We start from the raw sequence: 21,694 nt of genomic DNA, 5'->3' as shown, positions 1-21,694 counted from the left end.
GGACTGATTTGGCAGATTTTATATTTAATCTGATGAATATTAATTATGGCTTTACTTTAAAGGATGTTACCTTGTATTATGAAAATAAAAGCAATAAGGATCTGGAATTTATTGTTAACCTTTTTATTTTATTAGCAAAATTTCACATACATAAACAAACATTTCTTAATTCATCTCCTATGTTAAATTTGTTTTGTTCTGACTTTGATTTTTATATTTCTTCAATAACACTGTTAAAAAACAAAAAGTCTGTGAAATATTTAAAATGTTATGATGCACTCTTCAATACCCCTGGTATTTTGTAATATCCTTATTTGTTAAAATTGAATGTGAGCTATGCTTTTTTTTTTCTTGATTGTTTATATTTTGTGTTATTATCTGTATGTTACCTTTTCTGCAATAAAAAAAATAAAATAAAAAAATACAACAAACAACTCTATGATATATTAATTCTATTTATTTTTTATTTTTATTGAAAACAACCCAAACACCATACATTTGGATGCTGCATTAAACAAATTCTTAAAGGGAAAACAAATGTAAATAATAAATCAACTCCACAGCTGATTCCAAGTGATCAAGGGCTTAGGACGTTCCAATTCAGCCCATTGCAGTTTCCGCCAGTGGTGGGAACTCGCAATGACGTACATCCGAGTGAACGAGACGGAGGGAAGTTAGCAAGTGAAGAGCATGACAATTTTGGACTGGAACGCAGCCCTAGAACTGCGGTGCTGAAAATGCAGCATCAAGGCTCATGGTGAGTAGGCTACTACTTGCAAGTAGATGGCGATATGCAGACAGGAAACAATGCGCCAAAAAAACAGAAGAAGAAGATGACGTCAGCGCATAATCTGTTAGCCTAAATCTCCATTGTTGTCCAGTTTTCCACTTGACTTGATTTGTTCGCGGGGTCTATTTTGACTGGGGCTGAACTATTTTAATTCGACGGAGTCCTGATGTATTGTTGAGAGAGTCTTTGTGCTTTACTGGTATTGGGTCAACTATTGTGTGCGTGTTCTGAAGATGGCGGCGATGCTGAGCAGCAGCCCGGGCGCAGACTCAACCCACAGCGGCACAGCCGCTGGCTCCGAGCGGCTCCGAGCGGAAGACGGATCCGGTACAGCACACATTTCCCTATTTACTTAAAACACTAGTTTCACCCGTGTGGACCATTATAGATTATGCATTACAGACCCAATACTGCTGAGTAGAGTATCGTGATAGTTCCGTGTTTTAGACACGGACCATGGTAATGCCATAGCATTATTTAAAATGTGATCAATGTTATATTATATGAATATAGAAATCATTCTTTAGAATTCTGCTATTATGTGGTTACCATGTGATACAATTACTGTACCCTATGGTATGTTAATGGTATACAAACATATAATATGGTTGGAAATAATATAATATAATAATCTATAATATAATCCCAGTTTTCACAGACAAAGCGTAGCCTTGTCCTAGACTAAAATGCATGTTTGAGCTGTTTTAACTGAAAGCAGCTTGCACTAGCATATCTTAAAATATGTCAGTGCCATTGTTTTGTCTCCAGTAATGTTTTTTTCTTCTTCTAAGGAACGTTTATAAAAGCTACTTAAATGTCCTAATTAAACTAAGGCCTAATCCTGGTTTAATCTAAGCCCTGTCTGTGAAACCAGGCCAATATGTTATTTTTGCATCATAGTTGCAGATTTTTTGACATTATAAGTTGTTCTAAGACTGCAGCATTCATAGCTTCAAATGTTTCAAGCAGTGGCCATTAAGGGGCCACATGTTACATTCAGGGGCCAAATACAGGGTACATTCAAGCACACAAAATAATTTATTCAGTACGGTGCAAATACATTTCGGCAGTCATTTCTTTTTCAAACGCTCTAATAATAAATTATGAGCCAGTAAAGTTCTTAATGATTTTTTTCAATTATTTATACTGTGCATAAAGGACACAATGCACTTCTTTCTGAATTCCACCTTTTAAGTTTCATAATCATGTCGTCGCTTATAAACAGTAAATTATTGTTAATTGTTTGGGGGTGGAATTGCATCTGTGATTGTTGTGAAGAATTCTCCGGTTGCTTTTCTCGTCGACGATTGATGGGTGGGAATCTCTAGGCACCTCACGATTCAACTCGATTACGATTCAGAGGATAACGATTATCGATTATTAACGATTAAAAAAAATTTTTTTTTACTACTTGGTACTTTTAAAGCAAAGTATTATGATGATGACCCATAACGAACTTACTTCCAATACTTCCTATATTCATTTTATTAATAAAACAAATGGAAGTGATTTGGCAAGTCAACTGTAAGGTTACATTTGCCAGCATTTGTCCCAACATTGCAAAGAACCAACAGGAAAATAAATGTGTGCCTGTACTGGGCTGGGTACCGAGTTCGATACTTTTTAGGTACCGACCGAATTGCCTCGATATTATCGAGTATCGAAAAATGACTTGTTTTTCGGTACCAGATTTCGATACCTAAGGGGTTAACTCGTCAACGTCAGTGCTCAAACAAATACATATGAAATGCACAACGACACGTCTAAAGTCGCTCACGCACATACACGCAAACTCTACACACACGAGACGCGCGGAACTCTGCGCACATACTCATATGAGACACGCGCGTGCGCACACAAACTGTCCACGCACACATTCTCATATGAGACGCGAGCACACACACACAAACTCGCGCACATACTCAATGAGACGCGAGCACACACACTCACAATACCTTAAAGATGTGGAAAAGCCGATCAAAAGTGTGGCTACATTTCTCCATTCTCGATGCCAAGCGTGCGATGCAGTATTTGCGGTAAAATAATTGCTGCAAAGACGGTACCGCGACAGATATGATGAAGCCCTTGACAGTGCACGGAGTAAACATAAGAGCAGAAAGTTGCTCCGTCTTCGACTGGTAACTGAAGAGATACCTGTTGATCACTCTGACAGTGTTTATATTGCAATAATGAATGTACACTGCCGTTCAAAAATGTGTTGGTCAGATTTTTTTTTTCAGTAAGGATGCATTAAAGTTATCAAAAATGACCTTAAAACATGTGTAATGTTACTAAAGATTTCTGTTTCAAATAAATGCTGTTCTTTTGAATTTTTTTATTCATCAAAGAATCATGAAAAAAATGTATCATAGTTTCCAAAAACTGTTTTCATATTTCTGAAGTACACTGAAGTAATGATTTTGAAAATTCAGCTTTGACAACAGGAATAAATTACATTTTGAAATATATTCAAATACTATTTTAAATTGTAATACTATTCCACAATATTACAAGTTTTACTGTATTTTTGATCAAACAAATTCAGGTTTGGTGAGCATGAGCTCTTTATAAAAAAATATTTTGTTCCTTTGTGCTTTTTTTTGTTCCTTTCTGGACTGACTAAGGAGCATGAGTCAAACTGAAAAAATAAAACCAAAGTTTTTCTGAGGTCATGTGTTATGTAATCTTGTTCAAATGGATTTCATAAAATTGGTATCGAAAAAAGTATCGTTCAGGAACCGGCATCGAAATCAAGGTATTGGTATCGGTATTGGTATCGAAATTTTTTGAACGATACCCAGCCTAACTAGCAGCATACTTGTAGTAAATTAATACAAACTTCAGCATATTCTGAATCTCTAGCATTTAATAATAGACTTCTAACCAACATCCTCTTGGTATTTCCAATGAGCAATATAATCCTTCAGACAAAAAAACAACAACATTTTGCTGTAGCAAATTCACAAACAGTTTTCGTTCAAAAATATAGAATTATGTACCAGCAGCTCTCATACAAACATAATGCTTGTGGACTTACGCATATTCTGAATAATTAGTAACATACAAAGCCGCTCTTATTCACAACTAAATAATAAAGAGTTATGACTTGAAATGTTTGCTGTATACCACAATCAAAAACAGCTTATACAAAAAAAGTGAATGAACATCTGCAGAGAGCACAGTCAAAATGTAACTTTTTGTGACTGGCATTGCACATATTGCAGGGCAGTATAACGTACGTATAACAGATCGGTTTACAGCATATTGATGTGAAAACTAAACAATACAGAAAGCAGCTCTCATACAAAAAATACTAAATAGGCCTAGGTAACAATGAAATTGCCAATTTTCCATATGTTAGCTTTTAACGAAGAGGGTGCCGTTCGAATTTGGCGCTCAGCCATCATGCGTCTGTTATGTGAGCGACTCTGGTATGTACACTGCACGTCTGCTTTAGAGTTCCGCCTTTTGCGTTCCGTCAATATTACGTTATTAGGGGAAAAATATATATATATTTTTTTTAGAAAATCGATTTTTGACATTTGTGAATCGATTCAGAATCGTCCGCATCGCGATGCATCTAAGAATCGATTTTTTCCCCCACCCCTAGGAACGGGGGCCAATCAGGGGCCAATCAGATTTCAGCAGGGGCCAGGGCCCCTGTGGCCCCGCCTCTAGAACCGCCCCTGGTTTCAAGTCAGCAACATAATGGGGATTCATATATGTTCTGAAGCAGCACAATTTTAGACATCATAGCCCCATTCTCAATCAATTTCTGGCCTTCATAGGCATTTCTGACTGTTATATGTGATGTCCAAAATGCTTAAAGGGTTAGTTCACCCAAAATGAAAATGTTGTCATTAATTACTCACCCTCATGTTCTAAACCCTTTCTGTGCCTCCATATACATCAATGCAATTACCACTTTCAAGGCCCAGAAAGCAGTGGTGTGCGGTGGTCTTTTAAAAATGAGGAGGCAAAGTCCACACATTTTTTTTATATTCTGTATATCAAATGTAAACTTATGTCTGTTACACTTAATTTTCTTGGTTAAATATTACAATTCTATTTTGTATTTTTTTGCAATATCTATGTAATGTTCTATTTATCACAATCAAGTATAAATTTAATCAAGTTAGTGTTTATATACATTTTTACATTTATTTCAAAATAATAACTAAAGGCAAAATATTACATAACATATTCAAGATTCAACCGTTGATTCACCGTTGAAACAACGTCAGGTACCATGGTTGAATCAACAGTGAATTACCTTTCGATTTTGCAAAACGGATCAACGTTGATATTGTGACATCGTTTCACCGCGGAAGAAACAACGTTGATTCACCGTTGAAATCGCGACGTCGTTTCACTCTTACCTTTCGGGTTATGGTCTTCTGTCGACGTTGAATCAACGTTGAATTACCTTTTGATTTTGCAAATTGAATCAACGTTGATATCGTGACGTTGTTTCACCGTCTTATCTTTCATCATGGGATAATACAATTGTACATTCAATTACAACCTAGTTTGCAGTTGGAACATGAGTCATGACAATGCTGACTGAATTTGTGATTAACTGTCCATACTGTACTCTAAAAATTGTTAACTGTCAAATGACTGGCAGCAATGGCTTAATTAAACACATTAAATAATGAGTTAACACATGCTCAAGATTGTAAAACAAGTTTTATTCTAAAAAAACAAGTCTAAAAATACTTTCTAAAACAGATGTAAAACATCTCAAACTTTAAATTGCAGCGTTTTCGAAGTAATGTTAAAAACCTGTAGAAGTAAACATCTAAATGGAATATTTAAAGACAGTTGTTCAATTACAGTAACCCTTAAATTAAACATTTAATATTTAAAATGTACAGTAAAAAAATTCTCAATAAAATGTGACAGCCTTGTGCAGTGCTCCGACAGAGTCCCAGCTCGAGGTCCATTCCGATGCCATCACTTCCTCTTCACTTCTTGCCCGCTGTCTGCTACTATCCTATAAATAAAAGCAAAAACACTGAAAACTGAAAACACTGAATACAAAATAAATCATGTACAAGATTTTCACTTTACAGTTCAATTTGTCGGGTAGAAAACAAAGTATACAACACCATCCATTCTAAAACACATACTTTATGTATTCTGATGTACATTTACACAAGAAATTCTTCAGAGCCCCAAGGTGGAATTGTAAAAAATGTAACATTACTCCCATGTGTCAGTTACGGTTACTATAATCATAAGGTCATGATTTCATCCTTAAAACAGATGAAGAAATCAACAAATTGTGGTTTTGAGCTGAGAGGGTTGAGGTCTGTTTTTCTTTATATCTTTCAATGCAGGTTTATATTGTTTCAACAATTACATATTTCTGAATATTTCTGATAATATTTGTGGAGAAACATTACACTGTTTTAATTCAGAATCCTAACCATACATTGCACTAATTAAAAGTAATTTATTAAATCAAGTAAAATAAAAAAAATAACACAGAAGGCCAATGAATCCGTACCAGAATTGATAGTGCAATGTAGCAGATAAAGAATAATCCTCCACCAAATTGCCAGTAATCAGCTGGATCCTTGGCGAATCTGAAGGGGGGAAAGAAGAAATGATTCAATGAAAAGTCCTTAAAAAGCAGTATTTTTTTTCATTATTTTTTTTTTTACCATTCCTTTAAACAATCTTAAAATTGATTTAAATTGTAAAAACGTTTGCCATTATAACATTCACACAACATGAACTGACTAATGTCATCTTTGAGACTGTTAGTATTACATGATTAAAAATGTAAACATACACTTAAAGCATGGCAATCCCATCAGAAATGTGTATCATAGCAAGGGAAGCACACACAAAAAAGCCAAATGGTAAACCAAAATCAAACCATCAAATAATTTTACCTGCAGCCGCATTTATCCTATTACGTCTGAGGGTCTTTCCCTTGATGGTTTCCAGTGATTAAAGAAAGGACTGATGAAGGTGACATGAATCCACTTTCAGTGCGCCACTTCAGCAGAAGAAAGACAAAAGGACAAAAAGTTACTCAGACTTTCTATCAGTAACGTTAAATGTCTTACTTTAAAGATGAAAATCATACTTAATACTACATATTAATCCCCATGTAGGTTTTCGAACAGTGGGTAAAATTGACTTACTGTAGTTGAATGGGTCTTTCTGTTGGGTGTTCTCCCCCGATAAAAATCTTATTCCAATGCTTGATCTAAAAACAAATTTAAACAAATATCTTTTCAATATCGTTATCAGTGTTTGAAGAGGTTATGTAAACTTCGTTAGCTGACAACAATAAACACATAACGTTACCAACAACAAAACACAGCAATGTCAGATGGTACTAACTTACATTGAAATACATGCTAATATCTCTACGCTAATGGTGAAGCAGTACAAAAACACACACAGAGATAACTTATTTATTTTATGAGGTTGCAGTAGCAGCTAAGCCTATGACCGTTACCCGGGTCCCTAACGTTAGACTGTTAAGGACTGAAAAATGTTTTCTTACCTGATATCGCCAGTATTTTTACAGACCACGTACGACCCCTTCCTCTGTTCACATTCCAGCTTTTGTTCTTCATTGACATATCAACTCAAATTCGCTCAAAATTTAAGAATTCAACAGGCAGATATAAAATAATCCCAGGTCTGACCGAGTAATCAACGCAAGCAGCAGCTGCTCACCGACCGAGAGTAACGGACGTATTTTCAAACTTAAAATAGGCGCGCAGAGCCACGCACACTCATTGGACAGTTTCCTGAAAGACAGATTAACCAATCATGCTCAAAGTAAAACGGCGAAACAATAACAATAGTTTGCGCGAGTTAACATAGTGGTGTAGGCTATAGAGTTTTATTTGCAGTCTGTATTAATATTTAATTAATTGGTCAAATGACATGACAGTGTCAATACTAATGTAATAATGCAATGTAAACTGCAAGCAGACAAAATTGTAAATTCACACAAAATCACATAAGGCAAAAGGTTTTTTGGTGCACTGCTCTCTTGAGGGTGAAAATATTATTGTTAATAATGGTAATAATTGTATTTTAACATACACTGAAGAGCTGTTATGATAAAAAATCATTAAATGCCAATTAATTATCAGAATACGTTAAAAGGCAGATATTTTTGTAGTATGTTGTCGAAAACATTACGTTGTTTCAACGTACAGATCTTGTAAAAATGTCAACGTTGATTTAGAAGTGTTTTTGTTAACCTTTTTCAACCATTTAGCATTAATCGTTATTTCAACGTTGAAACAACAACTGACATTATTTCAACGTTGAAGGTCGGTCATGTGCCGGCTGGGAAGTTTCAAGTATTCAAATATTCAAACATTTCAAGTTTGATTTTGACGTGACATAAAGCGGTGAAATGGCTGAGTTGATAACTTCCTTTTTAATTAGTCTTCCCATTAACTTTTTCCCATTGTCTTCATTCAGGCTGATGAGAGCACAAAGCAATCAATCATAACTGATAATATCCAATCAAAGTGTGATGGAGGGATTGCCTCCTCTCATGTGACTTTCCCCCATTTATTCTCAATTTACCCCTCACTAAACCCACCACGCGTTAGAGTGTCTGTTTTAAGTCAATAGGGACAGAGGCTGCAAGTCTCACGCTGTAACTTCACTTGTAGTTGTCGCTGTTGGACACGAGTGACTTTTACACTTTTTAACGTGGCTTTATTTTTTGCAATATCGATTATATTTTCTCATCCAGTATTTTTGAGGAGATTGTTCCTCCCTTGTCTCCTCAGAGGAAACGCCCCTTCCAGAAAGGTAGTAAAGACATTGTTAATAGTCCATGTGTCTACAATGGTTCAACCTTTATTTTATTAAAGGGATACAGATGAATGTGTATTTAAAATAGGTTATTTATGTAGAAGAAATGTGAAATTATTTTTGAATTTGGAGCTTTCTAGACTGAGAAAAGCCAGAATTTATTTTTGGCTTATGTGGATGAAAGACAACAACTCCCAGAATGCACTTGCTTCGCTGCCCTAGGAGGCCACTCCCAAGCCACGCTACTAGTGAGACTCCTTGACGAGTTTGCCCGGTATTTCGAGATCGCCCAAAATGTCCGGGATTCGGCTTTGGCGTTCTACAGTCGCCATTCATTATGTTTACTAAGGGTGTCACGGTTCTCCAAATCCTCGATTCGATTACATTTTCGATTCTAAAGTCACGATTCTCGATTTAAAAAAAATTTTTTTTTGAAAGCACAAGCTATGCCATTTTTAGACTTTTATGCAATATAATAATATCTGACCTTTGTTCGCAATGTACCACACACTATATTGTCAAATTTAAAACGTTTATTAACAACATAATGTAACAATAACTTATATCTAGGGGTGGGAGATATTGACAAAAATTAATATCTCGATATTTTTTTCCAATATCTCGATATCGATATTCAGACGATATTTTTGCCATCCTTCAAAGAAATGTGTGCAAACTGGCAAAGAAGTTGGACTTTTGACTTGCTGCATTTGACCATTTGACCTTAAAGGCTATAGAAAAAACAATAAAGGAGCTAACTGAACAGAATCTGAGGTAGCCCCTACTTTTTCCACTTACAAAAAAATTAATAAAAAAACGGAATTAGGCACCTTTTGCAACAGCGATTATTAAATCAAACAACAATATTGTTGATGATAAATTCAAAGTAAAAAAAATCTTTTCAAAACGCTATAAATCCATCCATTTTTTCCCCAAAACGCTATAAAGCCATCATTTTCCCCAAAAAAATTGATAGTTTGTCTTTTTAAAAAAAAAAGTATTTTGTCTTTTATTTTTCGTGTTTGCATTTATGAGGAAAAAACAATATTACGTGACAGTTCTCCATTATGGACGCGAGCGCTCTGACTTTCAAACTTTCACAGAGACCTCAAAACAGAAAGCACAAAGCCTTTCTTTAAAACGAATTTCGTTTTGTATTAATTGTATCTTAATTTTACCAATTTCCTGGATTTAAAACATAAATACATAAAAAGTAAATACAGGAGGCTAGCACAACATAAGGTGCTTGAACTGGAGATTATATCAGCATGAACCGAACCGTGGCCTACGATCGCCTCACAGGCCTAAAAAATGTGAAATATATTTACAGAAAGCTGGTTCTAAACAAAACCATCCAAAACATAATAAAACTATGTAGCCTAATAAATGTGCATTTCTCCTGCGTTCACTAGCTAGCTTACTGCGAAGATCGCGAGTCAATAGCCTATCGTCAACATCATCTTTGCAGCCGACACACAAATTAATAAACAATTAAAATGTCTTATTGCAATATTTTACATATTCATAATCATTACTTTTGCTGGTTCTTTGAGGCAGCTTTTTAGGTTTTTGGCGTTTTGGAAAAGAGCTCTTCACGTGGCTACAAACACCGTTTCACCAAGGCACAACGGCCCTTCAGCACATAAGAACAACAAGAGAAAAAGCGCTGACTTACTAATTACGAAACTTTTATGTGGTTGAACAGGTGAAAGAATCACAAATTCCTCTGCAACTCAAACCTTCTCAGTACGAGTTATGAAGGAAGAGCATTAGAGTTTTCAACGCGTCCTCCTCTGATTGCTGTGTTGTGAACTTGTGACTGAAAAAGTGCGTGCAGGAACACATGCGCAAAACGTAGCTAGGTCTGTAAAATGTCCTTTTGTAAAATGACATATATGATAAAAATAAAAATAATTAATATATCATTTAACAAAACGGTTTTGCGCATGTGCTTCTGCGCGCACTATTTCGAATTTACGTAGCCTATGAATGTGCGTTTTTGACGTCCCGCGCCAGGCCACTCGGAGGGTGCTTCCGGGAATAGTACTGCCCTAGTATTTAAAATCGCTACATATAATTGTTTAGACGGTTATAGTGTGCGTTATTTGTTTTCTCTTTAACTTCTTTCAGCTCTTTTCATGTTTTGGGGGTCGGATTGTACAAATTATGAAATATTCGATATCCCAATTTTGCATATCGTCCAGACAACAATTTGGATATTATCGTCTAAACGATATATCGCCCACCTCTACTTATATCTTCAGTCAATTAGAAAGTTAAACAATATAACCTATTACCTATTATAGTCCCGGGGCTCCCTGGACTCCTCAGAGCAGTCACACCCCTCTGGCCAAAAAAATCTTCCGATGACGCAAAATGATGATTTTTGCGTCATCGGAGGATTTTTTTCCAGACAAAAAAATACATAAATCTCTCATCTCAGGGGGATATGAGGGTGGAAAGCACGGTAATTCGAAAATACTACAGGTTTTCTACTAATACAAAGCTTAATGCTAAATCCTGAAGTATCCCTTTAAGTGACGAGAATACTTTTTGTGTGCAACCCCCCCCATATATAACTTTTATTTATTTATTTATTTTATTTAAAAAACATTATTTATTTTATTTTTTTCTTGATTGTGTTCTTTATAGTCAAGTCACCTTTATTTATAAAGTGCTTTTTACAATACAGATTGCATCAAAGCAGCTTCACAGTGATAACATGAAAATAATACAACAAAGTTTGTTTCTAGAAGAAAATTGCGTCATCGTCCACCTTAAGTAAGGCAGAACAATAATATTGTTGAATATTAATTAGGGGTTGACCGATTAATCGGTCGGACGATTAATCGGCCGATTTTTTTACATAATCGGCATCGGCCAATATCCAGTATATCAAGCCGATTATTAGGCGGGCGCATCTGTGGGCAGCCTAGTGTTGTTGTTGTTGTGGAACACGTGTTCGACGCACGCTGCGCCTAGAGTCATTCTCCAGCAGAGTGAGCAGACCTCATCCAGTGCCTAAGGAAGGAGCTAAGTTCCTTGGAGAAAACTCCTTTATATTTAATTAAAACCTTTTGATATGTTACTGCCAACTTCGAGAAAAAATATGAATAGGCGACATGACGTTCGGCTACTTTGGATATTGATAGCGTAGTTGAGGTTGCATTAGCACAGCAGAAGGGTTGCTATCATGTCACAATAAGTAAGCAAGAATTTTGCAATTACAGACAGAGAATCTGATACTTTTATTTGTTCTGTTTTGTGTGTCTTATATTTGAGAGGGTTGTCACTCAATGCAGAGAAATAAGTAATAAAAAAGTGACCATAGGTTAGTGAAGGACTGGCTTTGCTTTGCTAGCGTCGTCGCTAGGGTTGGGTAGCTACAGACAGACCCGGTGCTAATACGGCACTGGTGCCTTAACGACCGCTATTTACTGGACCGAATATCAATGCGGATTTCTGTGCTTCATTTCGGTGCTACTGTTATGCCTGTGCTTCTCTTGGATGCTCTGAAAACGGACGTTAGAAACGTGACGCTAGTCAGCAGTTAACTTTAACATACTGTTAGCTAGTAGCTGGATTAAACACGGTTAAAATGCTGGCCAAACTGTGTAATGTGTGACTGTATTTCACTGTAGACTAGGGGTGGAACGGTACATGTATTCGTATTGAACCGAAACGGTACAGGCGTCACGGTTCGGTGTATAAATTTACACGGAGAATACATGGTATAAAAATAAATAAAACTTGCGTGCAAATTAATGTAATGCGGAACTACTGTTAGATACGCGGGTTCTTTGGGGACACCTAATCTGTAGCCCCACCTTAGCTCTGAAGCAGGCTGCGATGTAAAGATTGCAATGCTGGAATATGGTGTGTGTGTGTGGGAGAGGGAGAGAGGGGCGCGGGCGCGATCGAAAAATCGCGTGTGTTTAAGTCGCAAAGTGTTTACTTATATTTGTGTGTGTGTGTGTGAGGCGCGGATGCGATCGAACAGTGGAAACATAAAAACATACTCCGTCATTTTGTTTACAAGACATCATTCAAACTGCAAAGTGTTTAAGTTACTGTTAAATAAAATTTTAAGGAAAACAAATATATTAATCTGAAATGTAGCAAATTAATTTTCAATTCATTCAGGTACAATTACCAAACATATCTCAAGGTCACAACAAGTGCAGATTGGTCAAGTGTTCAATAAATGTTTTTGTTGAGAAATCTTGTCTATCTTAAGTAATTATTTGTGTTATATTTTATCTTTCAAATAGAGGTTAAAAACAAGCACATAATCGGCCAAAAAATAAATCGGCAGCATTAATCGGCCATCGGCCGACCCGGATTTCAAAAGATCGGCATCGGTATCGGCCTGAAAAAACCCATATCGGTCGACCTCTAATATTAAATGTCCCCAACTAAGCAAGCCAAAAGCCAAGGCAACAGTGGCAAGGAACCAAAACTCCATCAGGTGACAGAATGGAGGAAAAAACCTTGGGAGAACCCAGGCTAAGTTGGGGGCCAGTTCTCCTCTGGCCAACGAGCGAACAGTGTATGATTATGATCCAGGCAGCATTACAAGTCAGATTGGCAGACTGCGGTAAACCTCGGATAAACAGAGACTAATATTAGCGTAGACGCCATCCTTCTTATGATGTAACAAGTACATCAGGATTTATGGGGAGTGTTCCTGGTTCCGGCTGAACTAAACTATGCAGCCTAACATTGAATTATAGAAGTCTATATTGTGTTATGTGTATGCTAGTGCTAGGTCAAAGAGATGTGTTTTTAGTCTAGATTTAAACTGACAGAGGGTGTCTGCTTTCCGGACAATGTTAGGAAGATTGTTCTAAAGTTTTGGTGCTAAATAGGAAAAGGATCTACCGCCAGCAGTCGATTTTGATATTTTAGGTATTATCAACTGGCTGGAATTTTGATATCGCAATAGATGTGAAGGACTATAATGCGTTAAGAGCTCGCTCAAGTACTGGGGAGCTAAACCATTTAGTGCTTTAAGTGATCAGCAATATTTAAAAATGTATACAATGTTTAATAGGGAGCCAGTGCAGTGTTGACAGAACCGGGTTAATATGGTCATTCTTCCTGGTTCTGGTAAGAACTCTAGCTGCTGCATTTTGGACCAGCTGTAGTTTGTTTATTAAGCGTGCATTGCAACCACCCATAATAGCATTATAATAATCTAGCCTTGATGTCATGAACGCATGGACTAATTGTTCTGCATTTTTCATTGAGAACATATGATGTAATTTAGATGTATTTCTAAGATGAAAGAATGTCGTTTTACAGATGCTAGACACGTGACTTTCAAATGAAAGATTGGTATCAAAGAGCACACCCAGGTTCCTAACCGACGACGAAGACTTGACAGAGCAGCCATCAAGTGTTAGACAGTATTCTAGGTTATTACGTGAGGACATTTTTTGTCCAATAATTAGAATCTCTGTTTTTTCAGAATTTAGTTGGAAGTTGCTAGTCATCCAGTTTTTTATATCAGCTATGCATTCCGTTAATTTTGTGTGAATTGGTAAGTTTTGTTAGGGTGTGAGGAAATATAGAGCTGCGTATCATCAGCATAACAGTGAAAACTAATGCCATGCTTCCTAATGATATCTCCCAAGGGTAGCATGTACAGAGTGAACCTAGTACTGAGCCTTGTGGTACACCATACTGAACTTTTCATTGATAAGACATCTCTTCATTTACAGCTAAAAACTGATAACGGTCAGATAAGTATGATTTAAACTATGCTAATGTAATTCCACTAATGCCAACATAATTTTCGAGTCACTAAGATCGAGTAACACTAATAGAGAGATACAACCATGATCGGATGAGAACAAATCATTTGTGACTCTGAGAGCTGTCTCAGTACTATGGTACGGTCCAGAGCCATAGAGAGAGAGAGTTGCGACACTCTTTGATGTCGCCGCTATGGCTGTCACGTGGTTCATGTAAGCCCCAATAGTTCCAAAACGTACGCTGGCTGTCATGTTCTTCTATGGGACAGACAGCAGCGATTGCATTATTGAACGGTAAATATAAAATAAAACACACACCCAAGTACTTTTTCAGCTGTTATTGCATTATTGCATTTTGTTAATGTCAGTTTTGCATTTGGAGATAAGTTTTAAGCTATATTTTTGGAGGGAAAAGCTTAGTGTTCATGTTCGCATGGGTAGTAGCACTGGCTTTAGCGGCTCTAACTTAACTTTTCCATATCATTCATCTGATGATGGACGTCTCATGATATTTATTTTAGCACAACTGGGCTGTATTAGGCTATTGATTCCCGTGATTTTGCTTATAAATTTAGATTCAGCCATTAGCCTACCTTCGTGATCACGCAAAGAGGTCTGCCGTGGCGGTCCGTTCAGAATTCGCTTAGAAGCTAGCTCACTTCTTCTGATGAAAGTGGCCATCCCCCGGGACCACAACGTGAAACATAATCATGTTAAGACTAAGAATATTATTTTAAGATTAAGCCATACACATTATCAAAACTATAACAGATTAAAAACGAATTTAAGCATGGCTGATACAAATGAAGGTTTTCAAATAAAATATTTTTTATTAAACAATAACAGACAACAAAAATGTGTGCTTGTGTGTGTGAACAAGAAAAACAAAAACCAGGGGCAGGTGATCCATGAAACAGACAGGACAGGTGATGGCCATAACAATCCTAAAGGTCCAGCATTGTTCTCACAAGCCGCTTCACTCAAAAGTTAGTATATCCCAAAAAATTTAATTAAATAAAAGTTGCTATAAAGGTGGTAGCGATTCATTACCGAACTCTTAGCTGACGAAGTCGCGCTAGCTAACTAACGTTAGCTAGCAGGCAGTGCTTGAAAATTGGTTGAAACAACCAACATAAAATGTAAATAATTACGCTGTGCATGTACAAATGAAGACCAGTATAAGCATCGCAAAGGGCCTCTGATACAATATAGACAGTTGACAATTCAAAAGAGGTCGATATTTCGGCAACTTAACTCTGGAACAACTCGACGCGCAGCAATGTAAGTGAATGGTGTCCAACGCCCAAATGACAGTGTTTGGAACTATTCCGATCTTCATATCCCGGAAGTAGGCGGTTAAAAGCGCCGCCATTATTTACAACGGAGGTCTATGGGAGTGTCGCAACTCTCTCTCTCTATGACTCTGGTACGGTCTAAATTGCTATAGGAGAGGAAGAATTTTGCAAACTCATTAATTCATCTAAATCGACAACATGTATGTTAGACCCTATACTGACTAAGCTACTGAAAGAGATGCTCCCAGAGGTCATAGATCCTCTTCTTACTATCATTAATTCGTCTTTGTCTCTAGGATACGTACCAAAAACCTTTAAGCTGGCTATTAGGGGTGTGACGAGACGCTTACTCCACGAGACGAGACGAGACACGAGATTGGGTTCACGAGAACGAGACAAGACGAGATTTTTACACAATTTTTAAGAAATCCTCAATGATGAAATATATGAATGGAAAATAGTCTTTTATTCAACTGAAAATCACAAAATGCAAAACAATTTAGGTGCATTTTGAAATCAACTTGTAATGAATGTTATTTTACTTCTATTTTAATGAATTCTATGCAGTAAAGGACATGCCAACACTGCAAAATGTTTTGCTATAAACTCTACCGTCTGGCTTCTCCCCTGTACGATTTCACATGAGAAATTTAACTCCTTTCCACAAATCGAACATAAAAAATATAACAGTATAAATAAAATAAATATAAATAACTGAAATAACACTTTAAATGCAAACAGAAAGTGTGTATCCATAATCAAAGTACTGCTCTCTCAAAACTACAAGTTCAAACAGAAACACATTTTTTCTTCAAGCATGAATAAGAGATAAATGAACTACACAGAACAGCCTAAGATTATGGTAATGTTCTTTTTCAAGAATATAAGCATGTCGACGATTTCTGGCAGCAGTTGAGACCTTTGGGCAGGGCTGCACGATATGAGGAAAAGCTGCGATGTGCGATTACATTGTTTAATATTGCGATGTCGATATGATGACTTGTGATATGTGAATGTTAGCTATACTGTTCCCATGTCTTAGTGCTTTAATAGGTTCTTTGCGTGATAGGTCAAATGTTTATTACCTGCCTGGTTCAGATTACACTATTTTAGCACGATTTTGGCACGATCCGTTTCGTGGAGATTCGGACAACGGGCGTCGGGACGCAAGATTCGATCGTTTCATTTCGTATAGTGTGTCATAGTGGGCGATAACCTACGCGTCTGCGATGCTTCAGGACATCACGACAGAAAGACTAGCATGTTTAATTTTAACGGTCCTCCACGACGGGTTGAGTGCGAGCCACAGTGAGTGTGCGTGTGTGTGTGTGTGTGTGTGTGTGTGTGTGTGTGTGCGCGAGTGAGTGAGTGAGCGAGGGACAGTGAGTGTGTGTGTGTGTGTGTGTGTGTGTGTGCGCGGAGTGTGTGTGTGATTGGCCCGGCACACAAATGATTTAAAAGTGGCAGGGGCATCTTCAATACTAATTTCACCCTTACGCTCCATCACTGACATCACAACAACTCACGAGACAAGTTTCACCTCGACGAGAAATCTCGTCGCGCTTTAATCTCGCGAGATCTCGTAACACGAGATCTCGTCACACCCCTACTGGCTATGATTGTTAAAAAAACGCAACTTGATCCTACAGAATTAGTCAATTACAGGCCGATCTCGAATCTGCCTTTTCTGTCAAAGATATTAGAAAAAAACAGTATTATTAGAGGTCCTGGGTAAGATTTGTATGCACTTAATTTAGCGGAGAATATCTCAACTGTTACAGACTAATATGACCCCATTGAACAACGTCAGAATTGTGCCAAAATCTCTACCCGGGACGAAAATCCTGAACCCTGGGGGTGTCCTGTTTTGTGCTGTATTGAATGGAAAATTATAAATACAATTGTATACAAACAAGGGACTTTTTTAAAAGAAAGAAAACAAGCATTTGATTAATATACAGACATTTTATATCCAACCTTGCTATTATCATTGGAACATTAATTTAAAGTGAGAAATACAAAACAACAGGTTTATTCCCTGTGTTGCAAGGTAAAACTTTCACAACAGAGTCCAGGTATGGGGATGATGATGAGAGCTCATTCAGTGATAGGATTTTTACAACTATTGCCTCCCTTGCATTTGCAGTACTTGCAACAAAGGATACCAGCTACCCGACAGGGACACCCATTCTTGTGTGCACACTTGCCACATGAGCAGGGATCTGGCAAACCTTCAGGTTTTGAGATTACAATCTCAGGGACTAATAAACTGCCCTTTCTTACAAAACCATAAGCTTCTGCATTTAAGATCGAGGTGGCTGCTGTAGATCAAAAGCTGCTGTTGATAATAGCAGGGTTCCCACGGGTCCTTGAAATCCTTGAAAGTTTGTGAATCTGAAATGTTTTCAAGGCCCTGGAAAGTTTTTGAAAATAAACATACATAGAGACAGGTCCTTGAAAGTGCTTGAATTTATTTTGTGCAATAAGTTTTCTGGAAAAAATTCCATATTCACTCCGGTCCCCTAATGTGTTATTTCGCCAACACTCCATGGCCAATGCACACTAGCTTGCTTGATTTACACTAGTTAAGCACATTTACGCGTTACGTTATCAGGGTTTTTCCTGCATAGAGAATTATGAGGCGGCCGCCTCCGTCAAATTTCATGCCGCCTCCGGCTCTCGACAATAAAAAATAACTAGAGAATCACCGAAAACGTGAGGATGATTCTGTTTTATTTCATTTAATGTAAGTGGTGATTGATAGCCTATAGTTGATATAATATAGGCCTACCTAATGTACTGATGGTAACAATGTTGCACTGTTGAGGCTTGCGCAGTTATTTAAAACATACCGTATTTTTCGGACTATAAGTCGCACTTTTTTTCATAGTTTGGCTGGTCCTGCGACTTATAGTCAGGTGCGACTTATATCAAAATTAATTCAGACTGAGATGAACCATGAAAAAACATTACCGTCTACAGCCGCGAGAGGGCGCTCTAGTTGGCGGAGTTGTTCAGAAGCGACACCAAGGATGAAGAAAATGATGTGGAATGAGATCGCGGGAGCTTGGTGAACTTGTTTACTGGTAACTTGCTTGTTGGACTCGCTGGCTTATGTTCATTTAGCCTATTCAGCCTCCCAGGTATATGTTCTTTATGCTATTGTGTTGCTGAATAACTGTTAATGTGTTGCGTTAACATACCGGACACCTATTCAGCCTGTTGTTCTGTGTGCTACTGTGTAGTTGAATAACTTGCCTTTCCAGATTAAATGTCTGTTCTTGGTCTTGGATTTTGTGAAATAAATTTCTAAATAAATGCGATTTATAGTCCAGTGCGACTTATATATGTTTTTTTCCTCTTCATGACGCATTTTTTTAACTGATGCGACTTATACTCCGGAGCGACTTATAGTCCGGAAAATACGGTAATATAGTTAAGAAACAATATATAGCCTAGGCTACACACGACCAGAGAGCTGTTTTCCTGAATGCCATCAAGATTGAAACCGAGACTGATTTCATAACAGTTCAATAAACAAATAGTTAAAATTAAGTAGCTTACATTTTAGACTCTTTTTGTTCTGTTTCAGCAGCGAAAATAGTTCCAAACAAAGATCACAGCAGAACCATAGCGCATCTCACAGCAACACTTGTTGCATTACTGAATGATTCAGCGTTTTGAACGAATCGGTTGAGTCAAAGATTCAATTACCCATTCTTAAACTGCCTCATTCTGAATAAATCAGCCGTTTGAATGAGCCGTTTGAATGAATCGTTTGAATGAATGACTCAATGACTCGCTCATTAAGACGATCGCCTGCCACCTCCTATTGGCGGTTTAGTTTCATAAAGTATCATTCTTATCAACATTCCTTATTTGTATATTCAAAAAATATTTAATACAGATATAATTTTTCAATGTAAATTATTTAATTTGATTGGTAACAGCCTAGTGTCTTATTATTTTAATTGAATATATTGATCAAATTTAAGAATTTGAAATGAAAGATGGAGCATACATAATAAAATTAGGGGGGAAATGCCCTTTATAAAAGGTACAAAAAAATTTGTGTTTTCAAACAGTGATGTAATAAAACACTGACAACTTAATTTTGAAGGGAGTAAAGTCTCTGTTTAGGCTATTAATGAATTATGTAATTTTGCCAAAAGAACTTTTATTTTAAAAAATGTTCATTTTAAATCAGCCTACTTCAGTGTGATATGTTACCACATTATCATGCTTAACACTAATTTGAATAATTGTAATGTGATGATCAGATGCAGATATCTAAATCAAAGAATATGGGTGGTTTTGCGGGTGTATTATTTTATTTTTAACAGTGGATTTGGGTAACTCAAAATGCACTAGATTAATGAATTTATCTTTAAAATGTACAACATTTTCTTACCCCCCTAGAGGTACCAAGCTCCACCCACAAAAACAATGTGGGGAAACACATTAGGCTATATGATGATCTACAAAAAATACACATTTAATTATCTTAATATTAAAATACATTATTAGGATTAGGGTTGTGCCGATAGACGATAGTATCGTGTATCGACGATAGTCAGAGATATCACTGCTGGCAGATGCCTTTGACGATATCAATACGATAATTAGCTCGTTTTCCCATTAATGTATTAAGTCATTTTTATTATTATGAAGCTAGTATTGTTATTAAATTATTTAGGAACTACAATTAATTTGCCTTGCCTAAATTCATAACGACATCACCACATTTGCGACACGCGTATGATATCCATTCACAAATTGTCAAGAGTGCTTGTTTTAATAGACGCATAATTCTTATACAGAGCCAAGATGAAGACGGCATCGTTGTTCGTCAGTATTTTGTTTCCATAGCACATTAACAAAACATTTAATGACACTAATAACACTAAAAACAATACAATTACAAAATATTAATGATAATAATAATATCACTAAAATTATATAGGCCTAATAACAGTCTTTAGTTCACGAACGCAGCACAACTCTGCCGTCTGTGAAAATCAAAAGCAACTTCAAACACTTGTTTAAGAAGTAATATTCTTCTAATTGTTTCACTGTCAATAATGTAAGTTAAGATAGTTGCTATACCGTTATATCCACCGTCGTCTCTGAGAGAACGCGCCGTTAAGGCAGTGAAAGCTCAGTCCATTTCTGCTTTCACTTTCAGGGAATGAACGCGTTTACATGCACGTTATAAACTTGATTATGCTGAATAAACTGACAATGCATGTCATGTAAACACGTTAACCCGTTTTCCTTTATCGGAGTCAAGTCATAAGTTTAAGTATCCTATAAACCGATCGACTTTTAGATTTTTGCCTTTGATATCTCCCGGCATTTAAAACACAACCCACGTTCTTTGGGCTTATTGAAGTGCGATATGTGAAGTGCATCCCGACAGAGAGAGCACTGGTAGGAGGACATATATCCAAAACTCCGACTCTTTCTTGACCTAAGAAATTATTAAAACGTGTTCCCATCTCGTGCAGAAGTACAGTCAAAATGCTGCAGCTGTAATGGCATGAGAGGATAATGTGTGTCCGTAAATTTCCCGCTGACATGTTGAAATACTCTAGGATCTTTTTTTACCTCACTATACCGGGAAATAACCTGATTTAGCCTATTAATAAACACCCCACCTTTGCTAGCAAATATAAAACGAACTAATAAAAAAAGCAAATTAACGAGTAAATAAGCAAGTTAATAATCACATAAGTAAGCCCCGCCCCCCTCACGATAATATCGTGTATCGCCGATCTCAAAGGCTGACGATAGGACGATATGAAAATAGATCATATTGCCCAGCACTAATTAGAATTTTACCACATCCGCCTCATTTTGAGCCAGGAAAAACCCTGGTTACGTTAAGTGTTTCCCGCATGAGGTACTTTGTGTTGTACGTTGCCATGACGTTCACGCGCGCATGAAACTACCATTGTACCTCATTGTTTGTTGTTGGACACAACAAATGTGTCCCCACATTAAGTCCTTGAATTTGAGGGTATTGGACCTGGAAAGTCCTTGAATTT

At 36.9% G+C, this 21,694-nt stretch overlaps 1 protein-coding gene across 3 annotated transcripts in view; it reads left to right on the top strand.

The window, feature by feature from the left end:
• The first annotated feature begins 619 nt into the window (after positions 1 to 619).
• med1 (mediator complex subunit 1) overlaps positions 620 to 21,694 on the top strand; it is a 237,032-nt gene continuing 215,957 nt past the window's right edge. The window contains exons 1-2 of one of the 3 annotated variants that reach the window (XM_082152655.1): positions 620 to 757; positions 1,024 to 1,117. In XM_082152655.1, the coding sequence (XP_082008781.1) occupies positions 755 to 757; positions 1,024 to 1,117 (97 nt within the window). In that variant the 5' untranslated portion in view covers positions 620 to 754. Of the gene's footprint in view, positions 758 to 793; positions 1,118 to 21,694 lie in introns of those variants that run through there. The other 2 variants (XM_082152657.1, XM_082152656.1) reach the window with 2 other exon arrangements.

This window comes from Leuciscus leuciscus (assembly GCF_965113295.1).
Source record: "Leuciscus leuciscus genome assembly, chromosome: 21".
Classification (NCBI taxonomy): Eukaryota; Metazoa; Chordata; class Actinopteri; order Cypriniformes; family Leuciscidae; genus Leuciscus; species Leuciscus leuciscus.
Note: the sequence above shows the minus strand (reverse complement) of the source record. Positions and strands in the feature narration are given on the sequence as shown.